This window comes from Chelonia mydas, chromosome 22, assembly GCF_015237465.2.
Source record: "Chelonia mydas isolate rCheMyd1 chromosome 22, rCheMyd1.pri.v2, whole genome shotgun sequence".
NCBI classification, from domain to species: domain Eukaryota; kingdom Metazoa; phylum Chordata; order Testudines; family Cheloniidae; genus Chelonia; species Chelonia mydas.
In genome coordinates this window covers 17,596,448-17,612,866 of record NC_051262.2, presented here as the reverse complement: position 1 = coordinate 17,612,866, position 16,419 = coordinate 17,596,448, and the positions used below count along the sequence as shown (strand labels likewise).

The 16,419-nt window shown below is 49.1% G+C and overlaps 1 protein-coding gene across 7 annotated transcripts in view; it reads right to left on the bottom strand.

Moving 5' to 3' along the window:
- Positions 1 to 16,419, bottom strand: part of RNF214 (ring finger protein 214) — a 22,553-nt gene extending 6,134 nt beyond the window's left edge. Inside the window, exons 1-17 of one of the 7 annotated variants that reach the window (XM_037882521.2) lie at positions 16,143 to 16,279; positions 15,671 to 15,742; positions 14,596 to 14,718; positions 13,425 to 14,001; positions 12,501 to 12,560; positions 11,583 to 11,723; positions 10,594 to 10,733; positions 9,411 to 9,479; positions 7,570 to 7,666; positions 6,965 to 7,053; positions 6,307 to 6,397; positions 4,293 to 4,391; positions 3,488 to 3,864; positions 2,295 to 2,427; positions 1,813 to 1,920; positions 1,131 to 1,226; positions 15 to 269 (exon numbers count right to left, since the gene is read on the bottom strand). In XM_037882521.2, the coding sequence (XP_037738449.1) occupies positions 204 to 269; positions 1,131 to 1,226; positions 1,813 to 1,920; positions 2,295 to 2,427; positions 3,488 to 3,864; positions 4,293 to 4,391; positions 6,307 to 6,397; positions 6,965 to 7,053; positions 7,570 to 7,666; positions 9,411 to 9,479; positions 10,594 to 10,733; positions 11,583 to 11,723; positions 12,501 to 12,560; positions 13,425 to 14,001; positions 14,596 to 14,708 (2,256 nt within the window). In that variant the 5' untranslated portion in view covers positions 14,709 to 14,718; positions 15,671 to 15,742; positions 16,143 to 16,279 and the 3' untranslated portion in view covers positions 15 to 203. Of the gene's footprint in view, positions 1 to 14; positions 270 to 1,130; positions 1,227 to 1,812; positions 1,921 to 2,294; positions 2,428 to 3,487; positions 3,865 to 4,292; positions 4,392 to 6,306; positions 6,398 to 6,964; positions 7,054 to 7,569; positions 7,667 to 9,410; positions 9,480 to 10,593; positions 10,734 to 11,582; positions 11,724 to 12,500; positions 12,561 to 13,424; positions 14,002 to 14,595; positions 14,719 to 15,670; positions 15,743 to 16,142 lie in introns of those variants that run through there. The other 6 variants (XM_043534227.1, XM_037882523.2, XM_037882522.2 and 3 more) reach the window with 6 other exon arrangements.

Sequence of the window (16,419 nt, the reverse complement as noted above, 5' to 3'; positions counted from 1 at the left end):
AACGATATCAAATCTATGCATAATATACATACTTTTATTTATGAATTTGTATGTATACAGACTTTCTATACACACATTACCTATATAATAAAAATGTACATGTGTATACATGGTTGTATAAATATATAACTGTAGAAATCTCAGAACCGATCCTGCCTATTCACAGCGACGTCTCCAGTACAGGTGCTTTGTTTGAGTGGCTGTCATTTGGGACTTGGACAAAAGGGGCAAGTGTCATTTGTGTTGGTTTGGGCCCAGAATTTGATGCACTGAAAAAGAGAGAGTCAATAAGGAGCCACCAGCCCAACTCGAAGGTGGTGTGTTATACAGAGATTCTATCAGCATCTTGCTGGTTCGGGGCGCTATCTCCCAGGGATGGTCTGCTCCAGATTGCATCATTAAGATTTCTGCATCTGGGGGACCGAGTCCACAGCCGGGAGCTTTTTAACATGGCAGGATCACTAAGTTCTCCTAACACAAAAAGCAACCATTCACGCTCTATGTGCTTCCTGTTTCCTCCTTAGCCACAAAGGGCAGACAACTGGGCTTTGCCCCCCCTGCATTTCACCCTAGTGAACCATGGTTGAGATGTCTCCTGTACCGGCACTAAGATCAGCCTCTCCTCCCCCAGATAACAATTCAGAGCTCCAAAAGCGATGCACACTCAGGGGGGGCCAGCTCAGCAATTCACCCTCTATTCTAGAACCTTCGGCTGTGACCTACTCCAGAGCGGGACACAGTTTGGGTCTAACCCTCCAAACACGGAGAGGGCGAGAGAGAAGCATTTAGAGCACGAATCAGATGACTGTGCATTCTTAAAAACCGCAACGAAATGGCCATCTAAAGAGGGCAAACCTCCCAGCCTGACGCGAGGACATGGAAAGGCTGGCTTACTGATTTCACCTGCCGCAGGGAGGACTATTCTTTCCTTTGGGAGCCTCATTTCCCAGGGGACTCCTGTCCCTTGCTCTGCATTTCCCACCAGCTATGTTGGCTCCCCAGCCCAGGGAGAGGCTCAGCACCCTGAACCGCACAAGCCACATAAGAAGAGCATTTCCTGGCCAAGCAGCTGGCCCCTGCTGAGTGGCAGGAGGATGGTGTCCCAAGCCAGGGCTGTGCACTACACTTACCTCCTTGTGGAGCACGTGAGAACAGGCCATCGGGTGGAGCTCACTGGGCTGCACGAGTTTCTGGCACATTAGACACAGCTTACAGGTAGCAGGGGCCTGGGTCACAGCAGCAAGCGTGCACACAGAAATGAGAGTCACAGAAGCCTGGTCACCAGGCGCAGCTCTAAGTGTCCTGCATCCCCAGGGTCCACATCCCGCTAGACATGGTGCCTCCTGTCCCCATCCCCACTAAGAAGGTCCGGAGGGGGGCCTTGCCAGGGCTGAACATTTAAGTGGGGAAACCCTGGGGACAGGGAAGCGTACCGGCTATGTGGCACTGATCAGACCGTCTCCCTCAGGGCTCCGCTTGTTCATACTGCGATTGGGCTCTCTCCCGCCCCACGCCAGTGTTGCATGCTTGCCTATCCCAGGCACTCTGGTATGCCCCCTCGGGCCCTCACCTGTGCCCTGCTGTGGTGGCTGTTTCACTCCTTCCCCTTGCGCTGAGTGCTCATGGCCAGCAGATGGCGAGGTGCCTGTGCCCCTAGCCCTTCCCCCCGTCTCACCAGTCTAAGGTTAGAGCCCAGAGCCTGCACTGTGGGTGCCGCCCAGCCTGTGGGGCACATTGCAGGGGTGCACCCAGCCCCCTGCAGGCCATGCTGGGGAACATGCAGGAACGCCCAGGTAACTAAGAACATCTTACATGTGATGGTGTCCCTGGGTAAGACACCTGAGCCGGTGGCAGGAACATAGGGGCGCTGATCTGGGGCAGAGGAGCAGGAAACATGGGGGCCCTGATTCGGCCAAGTGGCTGTTAGCAAAGATGATAAAAGGTATTAGGCATGTTTTAGAGGGAGCGTTGAAGTCACCCCAGGGTATTTACGGGGGTGATGGAGACCAGCAGGGAGGGGACCTGTTGGACTCTGACTATCGCCTCCTTGCACAGGATGGAAAGCTGGGAGCTCCGGCTTTGCCTCTGTGGATGCCATTTGTTTCCTAGGGAATGGCCCTGTACAGTAGCACAGATCAGACCCATGCTGTAGTTCACTCCTGCCCAGCCCTCCTTTGACGAGCTCCAACCAACTGCCACGGGGCTGCCTTGTCCAGGAGCCGAATGCTGCCTCCTTCAATACAACCCCTCCCGCCACCACTTGGACCCCGACAATACTCATGCAGCTGACCCACCTGGGCACCCACTGCTGCACCCTGATGCTCGGCCAGCTTCGCGGCTACCAGCTGATTCAGCTCGTCCATGGTCAGCCCTGCCATGGTTCTCCTCGCTGTCTTTATCTGCTGCAGTATGTTCGTCAGCTGGGCCCTGAGGAGACAGCGAGCGGGTCAGAAGCACAAGTTCTGGTCCCAGGTGCCAGTCAGCTGGAAGGTCTGTTTCACCGTGGCAACCAGCACCCCTTCTAGCAAGGGACCCGAGATGCTGCCACAGGTTGGAGTCTGCCACGGCCTTTCCCTAACCACACGCTGAGGTCAGTCAGAGGTACCATTACTTGCCATGCTCTCCTCCAGAGGACAGCCGCAGCACTGGACAACAGGGCACCAGTACTGCGGTTTCCATGCACTTCACCACCTCATGCACTGATCCCCAGGGAACGCCTGGGAGGCAGGGCAGTACTATCAGCCCATGTTACAGGTCGGGGAACTGAGGCACAGAGATCAAATGATTCGTCCAAGGTCACACAGGGAGAATGTGTCACAGCTAGCACCCTACCCCGGCATCGTGCTCTCACTGCACTGGAAATACTGGGATACCTTAAGGTGAGGCAAGTCTAGTGGCGCTAGCGAACCCAGAAAATCCATGTCCACCCAGAGAGCCCTGCAGTGAGGGCAAACAGCAGCAGCCATCCTTGCTGTTAGAACACACCAATGCAACCCTACTGCGTGCTTTCATTCTGGGTCCCAGACTGCACCTCCCACCACAGCATCTGAGCCCCTTCCAGAAGGGTCTTAGCGAACACCGCGAAGTCTGTAACACACATCATGCACTGGCTTCAGTGCACTTCCCAGCTGGTAGCAGAGTCAGTCCCAAGCCCTGACTGAGGCAGAGGAATAGAGGGATCTCCATTATGCAGACAGAAAGCTGAAGCACAGACAGTGAGGTACTGCTGCGTCTGCTGAGCAGTTACGGATGCTCCGAGAGGACCCAAGGTTATTTACGGAGAACGTTCCGTGCACTGCTTGGCCCTACTCCTGGAACCGCTGTAGCACCGCATTCTCAGAGCTTGCTCCCACGCTCCAGACAAACACCTTGGAGCCTTTCCTATGGCACTGTTGGCTACACATTTTCAGAGACTCAAGTCCAGCCTCTTTTAACATCTCTGTTGCTACCCCACATGTAGGGCCCCACCCCAGACAGGGACACTCACTTGTTACACTGGGGAAATCGAGCCAAGAGCTTCTCCAGGATCTTTTCCAGCTTATCGACCGGCTGTGGCCTGTGAAACTCATGAGCACCCTTGACTCCTCCGAGCCCAGGCGGAGGCGGGATAGAGGCAGCAGATGTCATGTGAGGGCCGTGGGTGCTGACAAGAGATGCCAATACAGGGCTGTTCCTCCCTTGGGAAGCAGGCAGAGGGGGTGAGGGCTGATTAGGCCTGGAGACGACAGGGTTAAGGAGCGGGAAGGAGAGTGCCCGAGGATCAGCACTGGGCATGACCATGGGAACCGGGACCGGCCCAATGGGGAACGGGAGCCTGGGAGTAAGGGATGGATTGGGCTGAAATGCCGGCATCATGAACTCTGTCTGAGAGAGAGAAGAGAATACCGGTTAGAATAGGCTCGTGGGAAACCAGCCAGGAACTCCTTCCACCCAGACCAGAGACATGAAAACCAGGGGGGGTGAGTGGCAAGGAACCCACACCTCACAGATCCCCAGTTTCATCTTCCAGCCGGCCGACGAGTGCAGCTGCCATGCTATCACCAGAGGAACAAGGGGTGCACTGTAACTTCTGAGCAGCCAACTGGCTAATACCATGAACATGTGCACGTGCCAGACCACTACCTAAGCCAGGGTTTGTGACCAGCCTGCATCTCCAGTCTGCCCAATTCAGGCAACTGTCTACTGGGGTCAGCAGCGAGGCTCTCTGCTAGCCTTAGAAAAGCCCCGTGCATGACTGACCAGGAACCCTTCACACGGAGCATCTGGGCCAGGATTTGGGGCGTGACACTCACTTCTGATGGGGGTGGTGGCAGGGTGGGGGTTGGGATCTGTGGCAGGCTGCTCAGCTTTGCTCCATTCCTCACCAGCTGAATGTGAGCATTGAACTGGTCCTAAGAGAAAGAATGAAAAAACAAAACAAAACAAAAAACATAAGGGGTGTGTGTTACCAAACCCTATCAGCCCAAGAGTCTCCCTCGCTCCAGCATGCCATGGCTGCCTGGGTGAAGGGTCCTAACAGCAAGCATCCGCAGGCTGATTCCACACCCTAACACAGCTACAGTTTTGCTGGACTGGACCGTATGGGGGAGGCAAAGGAATTGTTGCTTATGCAAAAGCCTCGCCCCAGCCCCTGCTGCCACGTGCACATACTGGATTTCCAGATACTGGCACAGGGCAAGCTGAGGCGTAGCTATCCATAGTCAGTTCTGAGGGGTAATCTGGGGTCACTGCATTTCTGTGGAGGACCATGTCCCCAGAGTACGGCTCACAAACCAAAAGAAAGAGTGATGATGTACAAACTTTCAAATGCAATCTCAGACACCCATTCAAGTGAATCCTATACATACGACTCAAGATGAGTCACGTCCAGGACTAAATAGCTTTACTACAGAATGTTATTTAGGAAGAAAAGAGAAACAAGCCTACAAACCTCCTGGGGAGGTGATGATGAGGTATTCAAGGGCATTTTATTGAGGTTAGACATCAGCCAGATCCTCAGGCCTGCCCGAGTTGTCTTGCTTGCATTTTGTGTTTTAATTCCTAGGCCCTGACCCATCTGGACACGCCCATAATTAGTGTTTCCTATCTAATCAAGTTTATCTTTTACAATGCTCACTTATTTCACTTACTGATTGCATGCCCACCATAGAGTGGCTGGACAAGACAGATCATTTTATAACTGCCCTGCTATAGAAAGTAGTGCAGCTATTCGTGTGAGGAACAGATATATTTTAACAAATGGCAAAGTTATTGCCACAATAACATCACAGACCAAATCTGAGACTTTATTACAAAGAGAAGCTAAGTTTCTTCAGAACAGCACAAGGCAATGACCTTCAGCCCCACATAAAAAAAGACCCTCGCTGACCAAACATATCTTCAAAAGCCCTATGTTAGGAAGAGATTTCATTGCAAATAAGATCATACGTGTGTATTATAACAGCCTCCATGTATTTTGTTAGAATATTTACATGAAAGCGTGTATTAACAATAGAGCAATTGAACGCCACAGTCAAATACAGAGATGGGTCCTAGGTATACAGCCTGCCATGAAGGCAACAAGAACCCAAAAACTAACTATACACCCTATGTCACAGTTTCTCTTTGTCAGAACAGCATTCTGAATTTACCTGAAAGTTTTCCTCTGTGTTTAGCTGTCCCCTAATCCAGTGGGTTCAAACTACAGAAGGACAGATTTAGACTGAATCTCAGGAAACACTTCCCAGCTGTAAGAACTGTAGGACAATGGAACAAACTGCCTATGGTGTTTTGGAGGCTCCTTGACTGGAGGTTTTCAAAAGGAGGCTGGATCGCCATCTGCCTTCAATGGGTTAGACACAACAAATCCTGCATATTGGACTAGATGACCCTTGTGGTCCCTTCTAACCCTATGATTCTATGGTTTGAGACCACATCTGAGGCACAGCATTGTTAAGGTCATTAACACCTGGCCATTGGGGAATGTCCATTTTCAAGCTCATTGACAGAGTTACGCAGTTATTCCTATCACCTGTTTAAGCAGTAAGTTTTGGCAATGTGGTTGGAGCTGTAGGAGATACAGAACAGGGACAGTGCGAGTCCCGAATAGTTTAATCTAATGATTATTTAAGGGCTTGCTTGAGAACACCTGACAAGACTTGCAGAATCAATGAAGGGGGGGAGAGGGAGGGAGAAGGGGAGGGGGGGAGAGAGAGAGAGAGAGAGAGAGAGAAATAAACCCAATCTAGTACTTAAATTTGGTTCATGTTCCCATACCTCCCACCTAAGTATTTTTAGGGGTTGCTTGATGCCCAGCAGAGACCCTACCCGGACACTTTCTTTGGTCATTCGTATCCTGTTCAGCCTCATTTCCCACTCCTGCTCGGGTTGTATGGTCTCCAGTGTGGGTGGCGCTGACCTACTCAGAGACAAGAAGAATTAAAAGGGAAAAGAGGGTTTGAGCCCATGTTGTTTGGTAGCAAAGTGGGAACAGCTACAAGCAGAACAGAGACACCTGTTTACACGTTACTCCCCATCATTTTTCTCTCAACCCTGCCCCTCTTCCCCTGTCCCTCCATTGCAACTCTAACCCACTTTCTCCTCAAAGCCAGGAAAGGAGGGTCCAATCCACACAGATTCCCCCTGTATAAGAGAGCAGAACTTCAGGTGTGGGAGTTAGGGCACAAGATGTACATCTCCTGGATTCGGGTGAAGAAAACTACAGCACACAAACCTCAACAGATTTGGTGCATGACAGAGGCTCAGCGGACAAGAGGAAAGAATATGGAGTAGCTAAAGATTAAGGAAAAAACATGGAAAACTGGAACTCCACCATCCAGTGTTTTGAGGACCTCAGGGCAGGAAACCTTAACTTGGTTGTAACAAAGTCTCTCACACTCAAACACAGACTAGTTGGGGTTTTAGGAGGGGATGAATCGGTGCAAACGGGGTTACTTCGCTCCCTATTGGCCTATACAGAACTCACCTGAGGTAGGTGAGGTGTAGCTCCGCCTCTTTTTCGGCTTCTTCTAGTTTCAGAACCAGCAGCTCCTTCCGGCTCTCCAAGGACAATATCTAATGGAGAGGGAGATCACACACATCGAGCTCATGTACTTGATTATCTCCCGCAGGCCATGTTGCTCATCCTCCCAGGCTGAGCTTGTCACTTTGCACAGTGCTTAGCACGACGGGGCCCCAATCCTGACAAACATTCATCAGCAGATCACAGTGCAGTAATTTCTCTTGCCCCCTGTGAAGAGCAAGACCCATCCAAAGAGCCGGACACTCCACTGTTCCTTTCACCCATTCTGCAAGGAAGACACACACCATGCCATTCCCAGCCTGCCACGATTATTAACTCTAGGCCAGTGGTTCTCAATCCACGGCCCGCTTGTGGCCCAGTCAGCACACAGCTGCGGCCCATGTGACTTCTCAGGGCCATACAGGTAGTTCATCTATTGTGTGGATGTGGCCCACATAACACACACAGAGCTGCATATGTGGCCCACAATGGTAAATCAGTTGACAACTACTGGACTGTGCACTGTTCTGCATCAATCCATGACTTGCAACCATGCGGCTTATACCAACCTCTGCTTTCCAAGCCCTTTCTGTTTCCTCCAGGATGTTCCTATTGATCTCATTGTGCTGGTTCTTCAGCTTATCTAGTTCCATCTCCCATACCTCCCTAGAAGCAAAAGCAGAACACGTCTGTTTAGGCACTAGTGTGACATGCTGACTGGCAACCTGGGACCACAGAGCCGCCAAAATGTTGGGTAAGCTGCCCATACATTCCTTGGATTGCACCCAGGAGTGCACCCAGTTTGCAGACTATGGCAGCAATGACCTTCACCAGACATGTAGAGGCCGCAGATCTCAAGACCAAGCTAGCTCAGTGTATACCAGTGACCAGTCATTTCAGAGCAGGACACTGAACATCTTACTCTGAAATGGGCACCACTGAATCAGCCATGGAGATCCCTGCAAACTGTCGTTCCTCAAAGTTACACCTTCTAAGACGGGGTTCAAAGATGGTAGTAATGAACGGTCCATTCTCCTTCTCTTTGTGTGTGTGTGGGGGGGGGGGGGGGTGTGCCTAAATATGCTGAAGGTTACTCCTTGCCAAGATTGTGTCCAAGTTTGGCAGAAAAAAAAAAAAAAAAAAAAACGAACAGTCTGAACTAGAAAGAGACCTGAAAATGATGTGGGGGTTCCAGTGGATCACAAACTGAATATAAGTCAGCAAAAAGCTGCAGTTGTGAAAAAGGCAAATATCATTCTGGGGTGTATTAACAGGACTGTCGTATGAAAGACATAGGAGGTAATTGTACCGCTTTACTCAGCACTGGTGAGGCCTCAACTGCAGAACTGTCTCTAGTTCTGGGTGCCACACTTCAAGAAAGAAGTGGATAAGCTGGAGAAAGTCCAGAGGAGAGCAACAACAACGATAAAAGTCTTAGAAAACTTGACCAATGAGGAAAGGTTAAAAAAAGGGGGCATGTTTCGTCATAAGAAAAGACGACTGAGGGGGACCTGGGAACAGTCTTCCAATGCATTAAGGGCTGTTCTAAAGAGGGCAGGGATCAGTGGCTCTCCATGTCCACTGAAGGGAAGACAAGAAGTAATGGGCTTAATCTGCAGAAAGGGAGATTTAGGTTAGATTAGGAAAAACTTTCTAACTATAAGGATAGTTAAGCTCTAGAAAATGCTTTCAATGGAGGTTGTGGAATTCCCGTGATTGGAGGTTTTTAAGAACAGGCTGGACAAACACCTGTCAGGAGAGGTCTAGGTTTACTGGTCCTGCCTCAGTGCAGGAAGCTGGACTAGATGGCCTCTTGAGGTCCCTTCCAGATGAATCAAAACCCCTGATCCAAACAGCCCAAACTCTGAAGAAGTTCTATCTTTAGGGTCTTATATTACTGCCCATTACTATTATCTGAGCACCCAAGTTTGGCTCTGTATCAGAACTTTGAAGCTCGAACTTGTCTCTACTCAGAACATAAATACTCCAAAGTTAAAAACAGCATTAGGGCAAAAGTATATGGGATACCTTGGACTAGTTTGACCTCTGCAAGCACAAGTTCAGTTACAGGTAGAGGTGACAAAGTCATTCTGTATGGCCTAATTCCCATCCACACCAGTGAAGCACTTGGCAGTCTCTGCTCATGAGAAGCCTGTGCATAACACAGGTAGGGACTGATGGGCATTGGCAGAGCTGGGGAGGAGACAAAAAGCACGCACACTATCCCACGTGCCTCTAGCCTGCATTATCAGCCTCTCACTTGGAGCATCACATTCACCCACAGGGAAAAAGGTGAAGCAAGTCTCACTTTGGAGCTAGTGCGTGTGATTTAATGTTTCCAATGAATTAAGGGGAAGGGAATGGAAGGAGAGCACTCCACAGAACTGATTTTATAAAAACAGAGTCCTACTTTTCATCAGACTGCTCTGCGATTAGAGAAACAATTTTATTTTCCTTCTCCTCCTGTTCTTTCAGTAACCTGCAAAAGGGAGAAAGGACAGACCAAGTCACTTACTGCAAGTGTGGAGCCTTTCACTTATCACTGCTACAGGGCTCAGAACTAAAAGCACATCAAAATCAGGAGCTCCATACAGTGATCTACATTGAGAAATCAACCACATCAGTATTTTTGTAAGGATTCCAGTAATGCTTTCAGGGGAGCATAATCTTCGCTATATCATGAAATTGTGCAAAGAAAGCCATTGTCCAAGGACCGGATTATTTGCAGAGGGACACACAGGAAGTGGATTTGGTACTTGGATTATTATTATTATTAAGAAGGTAGTTTTAGAAGGACTGTTTAGAAAAATGCAATGGCTGTGCTCTTCAAAATAAGACCTACACCATGGGACAGTTGATGATAAACTCTCTCCCGAAGTGTAAGATCATCCCCTCCCTTCTTCCAAAAGGAACCCAAAGTACTTTACAAAGTACGAGCCAAATTCTGCTCACTTTATCCATGTAACAGTCCCATTGGAACCAGTGAGGCAATTTGCATGAGAAAGGCAAGCAGCATCTGGCCCTAGAGAAGAACAGCAGCTGTTTTACAGTGCATCCCAACTCAACCCTCCACAGCAGCTCAGGGTGAGCAGCAAGGAACAACTCAGCCACCCAAAACTGTTAGCTGTCCATAGGGCACCCATCTATGCAGCATCTGAGCAAACCATCCACAGGGGTAACTCTGGGTAGACAGGGAGTCATCAATCAAACTGAAATTGGGCCACAACACCAAGATGGCAAAGCACCAAAGGACTGAGTGACCCCAACTACTCAGGGCTTCAGCTGTATGTCTCCTTTGTCAAGATCAGTCAGCATTTACAGCCAACAACCTTGACATTGTCTCTTGGAAAATACATTCATTTTGGGGAGCCTCTGTATACCTAGATCTACTACAGACAGAGTTGCTTAAAACCTGAACTGACCTCCCCTAATATATTAAAATACATGCCGCTGGAAATACTTTTGACAGTCCAGAAAGGTCGCATGGTGGTGGTGCGGTCTCCATCTAGTGCACCAAACTAACCAGAGGGGGCCCTAGTGTTCAATCACACACTGTTTTATTTCAATAAACACTTGGTCTCCCACAGGAATACCTTCTGCCTTTCTCACAGAGCTTCTCAATTTCGGCTTTCAGATCCTGCTCCTTTTGCAAGAATTCTTTCTTCTCTTTCTCCATCTTCTTCTTGGTCTCTTCTCGTTTGATCGTCACATCCTGAATGGCCTTCAGGATCTCCTAGAGTATAGCCACCACCAAGCAAATAAAGAACGTAAGCTCACCACAAGATTGTTTTTTTAAATTCTGAACTTGGTACAAGTAATTATTCCCACAATTAAATGTGCCACAAAAGGGTTTTAAAAGACTAATGTTAGAACATTAGTTAAGCGAGGCAATGGGCTGAGCGTTATGAACAGGAAACTAGAATCTGCTGTACAAGACAGATGAGTGGTCTACGTCACAGGTTTTCGTGCAGGGAGGAGTAGGGGGTTCACAAACAGGTGTCAGGGGTTAATAACCTTCCTCCCTTTCTTTAAATCTAGTTGAGAGGATGTGCTGAAGCTTTTTTCTGTTCTGACAAGGGGTTGCAGTATGGAAGAAGAGGCTGAGAACCACTGGTCTAATCCAATGGCTTTCAAGCTGCGGGCCACACTGGTCACACAGTGCTAACTCTCCTTGTTCCCAGCTCCTGTGATTCATACATGAAATACTTCCCTAGTGCATTGCTGTTGTTGTCATGGGGATGTTAGGAGATCATGAACGGGAAGGGACCTGACCACGAGATGCTGTTTATTTAGATGTAGTCACAGGATTAAAGATTTGGAAAAGTCGACATCTAAACAAGTCCTTAGCCCTGACTCTCGCCGTGACCAATATCTGATGCTTAGAAGAATCCCCACACACTTGGCAAGTTGTGCTATGTTCCCCATAGCACGAGTACGAGCCATAAGAGAAATCCCTGCCTGACCTCTCCAAGCAGCATCTTGTGCTCTGCAGCATAGCACTGGATTACCCCAGTTTAGCAGTACAATTGTGAACGGTGCTGGGCAGGCTGGATGTTGAGAGAAAAAGTGCTTCATCTGATACCTGGTGATTCTTCATCTCTTCTTCCCGACGTTGCTGGAGCTGCTTGAGCTGCACCTGGAGTTGATTCTCCACCTGCCTCTGTTTGTCTAGCACTTCCTGGTAACGTTCCTTCAACAAAGCCCTCTCAGACATCATTTTGCCCTGTAATGGACAAAAGTGTAGGTAAATGTTTCCTCTCACCTACTGCATCAAAGAGAATGATACAGACAGACCTGTCATGCAGTACAAAGTGATGATGCATCCGATGAAGCGAGCTGCAGCTCATGAAAGCTTATGCTCAGATAAATTTGTTAGTCTCTAAGGTGCCACAAGTCCTCCTGTTCTTTATATGATATTAACATTTCCCAACCTAACACGAGTGCTATGACAATTCACAAAAGTTTTGTCAAACTCTTTGGGAGCAAAGGAGCTCAAAAAGAGCAAGGGTGAGGGAGATTTGGAAAGAAATAAGTCAGTGGTATTTCAAGAACCTTGTGGCCAAAGTGAAATAAAGGTAGGTCCAAGGTATCATACTGTAAGAAAAACAACAGGGCTTGAACCCTGGGTCCTGGCTTAGAACCACCACCTTATGGGGTCCCAGGACCCTGAGTTAGCATGATTTTTGCATAGACAGAAGGGGGCTAGGCTTGAGCCTGAATCCGGAGCTACACTGCAGTATAGACACACCCAATGTCATTTTACCTGTAAGTAAACAGAGAGGATTTAGGGCCTCATTTTCAGTGGTCCTGTTGGGATCCTGAGTTCCCAGTGACTTCACTGAGTTGGAAACCCTTATTACAGAGAATGGAGGCCTCCTCAGGCCTGAGTAACTTGCCCAGTGACAGAGTTAGTAAAAGATCTGTGATCGGAACCCAGGAATTTGAGAAGTAGTCCCCTGTTCTAATCACAAGACTGGCTGTTCTTTAGTACTGTACTCACCAAGTTCTTTTCAATATCTTGATCTGTGTTCACCTCCATATCAGCAGTCTTGAAGTCAGTCTGCAAAGATAGAAATGATTACTTGTGTTAGAGCTCTTTGGAGGTGCAAGCAATAGTTTCATGCACAAACAGTTCCTACTTTTAGAGGAACTTTTAGTTGTCTCCTGAGCCAGCCCTGACATCATTTCATTCATCAGCCTTGAAGAAACATTAGACAACCGGGCAGCATGACTGGGACCATACTCGGTGCTCACGTCAGTTGGTGCTCATAATTCCCCCACCCTCTTTTTTGTTTACAAAAGACAATACGCACATACGGTAACTGATTTTACGAGGTACAGAGGCATGTACTGCTTTGTATCGGGAATGCCTGCAGTCCATTTCGCTCATTACTATGCTATCTGCCATTCTCACATCCTTCCCTCCTACAAAATAGCTGACATCTGTAACACCCTACCAAGGAAAGAGCCCTTCCAGGGAGCCTAGAAAATGACCTCTACAAACCAGGGAAATCAGAAACCATTCAGAATAGACACAGAAGCTTTAATTCTTCCTGCTACAAGAGGCATATATCGCATGAACATATTGGCAAAGGACAACAAGGATTGTTCCAAACCTAAGAAGATTACTGGATTTTAAAAGGGATCCTGTCTCTAGGAAGAGTTCCAGCAGGATCCTCTGCCACATCACGTACTGTGGATTGGTGGATTAAAAGGCCCTATGGAGCTATTAAGCAGTTACTTGCCTGAAACAAACAAAACAACCAGAAAACCAGAAGAGCTTGCCTGGTGCACACAGCAGGCTCTCAGCTGGGAATCAGTGCTTCTGTCTTCCACCCCCCCAACACTGCCCCCCCCCCCCAATCAAAAAAACCAAGCTAGAGAAAACTCAAGCTTCATGAACATAAGGAAACTGGTACCTGACCTGCACTGCAATGTTCTGAGAGGGCTTCTGGGATGAAGCTTTCTGATCTGAGTCCTGTGCAACTCTGCTGTTTTCAATCCCATTCTCCCCATTTGGTGGCACCTCCAGGGGTTTACTATCCAGCTCCAGACCCCCATCCCCTCTGGCCTGCTGCAAGTGTGAAGCTTCCAGTTCACCTTCAGAGCAATTATTGGTAGCATATTGCTGTTCTGCATGGACATCAACCTGGAAGTGCAGAGAAACTGTTTGCAGATTTTCCCCAGTCAGCAAGGTTCTTTCTTCTTCCACCGCACTGTCTGAACCCTCTGAACCAGACTGATAAAGCTCTTCATTTGAGGAACGCGCCTGCGTCTCTCTGGAAACAGCACCAGAGTGTCCTACCGCTCTGGGCATAGGTTCTTCTCCTTTGTTCTCTGCAGCCAGCAGTGATGCATCAGTCAGCAATATCCCAGGATCACTTTCTGCTCCTCCTGAATGAGCATCTCCTGTACTCTCACTTGTTATTGGTTGGTTATGATCGGCAGCTTCCAATGATAGGGGATCATTCTCATTTTCTTGTATAGAAAGGTCACTTATGCTATTCAAAAGAAACAGATACTAATCCATACTTTGCATTCCGATTGCATCTTTCACCCAAGTCTCTAAATAAGTGCTTTAAAAAGTATATCCCACAATCAACCTGTGCGGTAGTTCAATGTTCTCATATTACAGATGGGGAAACTGAGATAGAGGAGAAGCCCACACGGCAAGTCTGTGGCAGAGCCAAAATCTCAGACCAAGGAGACCCAAGTTACCATTAGGCCGCACTCCCACATTTGCTCTATTTATCGTACACTCTTTAATTGGTTCCATTCTCTTTGCTGGTAGGGATTTTAGAAACTTTCACTCAGAATCTACAACTAGAACACCATACCCATCACTGGGCTGTAGGGAGAAGGGGACTAGTAGGGAAATGGTCTCCAGTTTTCCCCCACTGTCTATGCCCTCCATATGCTGTCTCAAAACAAACTAGTTCAATAAGTTAACAACACATTGGACTTCTGCCACTAAGGTCAGTGCTGCTTGTGCAGAAGTAAGAGGCCATTAAAAGGAACCATTTGATTGATTTTGTGCACAAACCATCAGCGAGCGACCTGACACACACACACACACACACACCCCTACACCCTACCTCACAGGCAAACTGTCAAGTTCTTTGTATGGGTCTGATTCTCGCAGGGCCAGCTGGACAGCAGTGGATTTCTCAGGAACTGGCACCTCATCCTTGGTTTGCTCTGATGCCATAGTCCTTTCACTGCAGTTAAAAATTATCATTAGTATTACAGAAGCCCACAGAGGTCCCTGACGGTATTAGGGCCCCCTTGTGCTAAGGACTGTATGAACATGTCATAAGAATCCCCACTGCAAAGAGTTTACAGTCGACACAGACAAGACAAAGGGTCGAAAAAAGAACGTATCGCTATCAGCGTTTTACAGATGGGAAACATGAAGCATTAAAGAGAGATACATTTCCTATTTATTTATAACTTTAAAAGTACAGGACATTACAACAAAGACAAACCTGTTTAAAACAGAATCTCTGGGAACCATTAAAGTGGATACATCTGTATATGGCATCTACAGACATTGTGGGTCATTATTACCAGACATCAGTTAACAGATGAGTAAAGATAAAATCACTAAAATGACAGCTGTACCATCTTCTAGTATTAAACAGATGAATAGGGTCTCAGTGACAACCTCACACAAACTATGAAAGAGGAAACAAGTAACTGCTGATGAAGCATGATACCAGTATCCCTTTTCACCAAATACTCGACCCGTGGGGCTGTCCCATGGTACCCTTGCAAACATGCAATATACACAATACAGGACTATCCAGCGTGATTCATTTCAGAGTAGCAGCCGTGTTAGTCTGTATCCACAAAAAGAACAGGAGGACTTGTGGCACCTTAGAGACTAACAAATTTATTAGAGCACAAGCTTTCGTGAGCTACAGCTCACTTCATCCAATGCTTGTGCTCTAATAAATTTGTTAGTCTCTAAGGTGCCACAAGTCCTCCTGTTCTTTTTGCAGTGTGACTCAACCACTCTACAGTCTGAGACCAGCTGAAATTCTTCAGTGGATATTTGACGAGCAAGTCTATATATCTGCACGGGGAGGAACACATGGATTTCATACACAGCGTTCACAGCTTTAGGAGCTCGTCCACACCAGAAAAATGGGTCCGGGGGCATGAACTAACCTCAGCCTGCTGCTTGGTGTAGGCGCACAGCAAGGCCTTTTCCCTCAGGGGGCAGGCTGAGTCCCACCGAGGCTGGTCGAGAGAGGAAAGAGGTGTTGCAATGCAGCCAGGTGAGAAACAGAAGGTGTGAGGAGGCCGAGCTCAGCGAACGCACCCTGAGCGGCCCAGGGAAGGGGGGAGCAGCCAGTGTCGTGGGGGTGGGGCCGGGGGCTTCTCAGGCAGGCGCCAGGGGGGCTCTTGGGGCAGAAGATGGGGAGCTTGCTCAGACACCCCCCATTGGGCCGGGGGGGAGGGGACCCCCCCAGGGCGGGGGGGGAGAAGGGGGGCCGGAGGGCGGGGACCCCCCCTAGGGCGGGGGGGAGAGAAGGGGGGCGGGGACCCCCCCCAGGGCGGGGGGGGGAGAAGGGGGGCCGGAGGACGGGGACCCCCAGAGGGGGAGGGGCGCGGAGGCCGGGCCGGGCCGCGCACCCACCTGCGGCCGGAGCCAGGCCTAGCAGCGCCCCCTCGCCGGACACTTCCTGGGCCGCTCGCCGAGGAGCCGGCGGAGCGAGCGGGGCGAAGAGGCGGCGCCCCCGCCGGCCGGAGCTGGCTCCGCTCCCGAGAGCGCCCCCTGCGGCCGGAGGTCCGGCCCCGGCGGACACGGGGCCTGTCACTGGGCGCTATTGACAGCGACCCGATAGAAACCCTAGAGAGCTCGCCCCGGGAGCCCGATAGAAACCCTAGAGAGCTCGCCCCGGGAGCCCGATAGA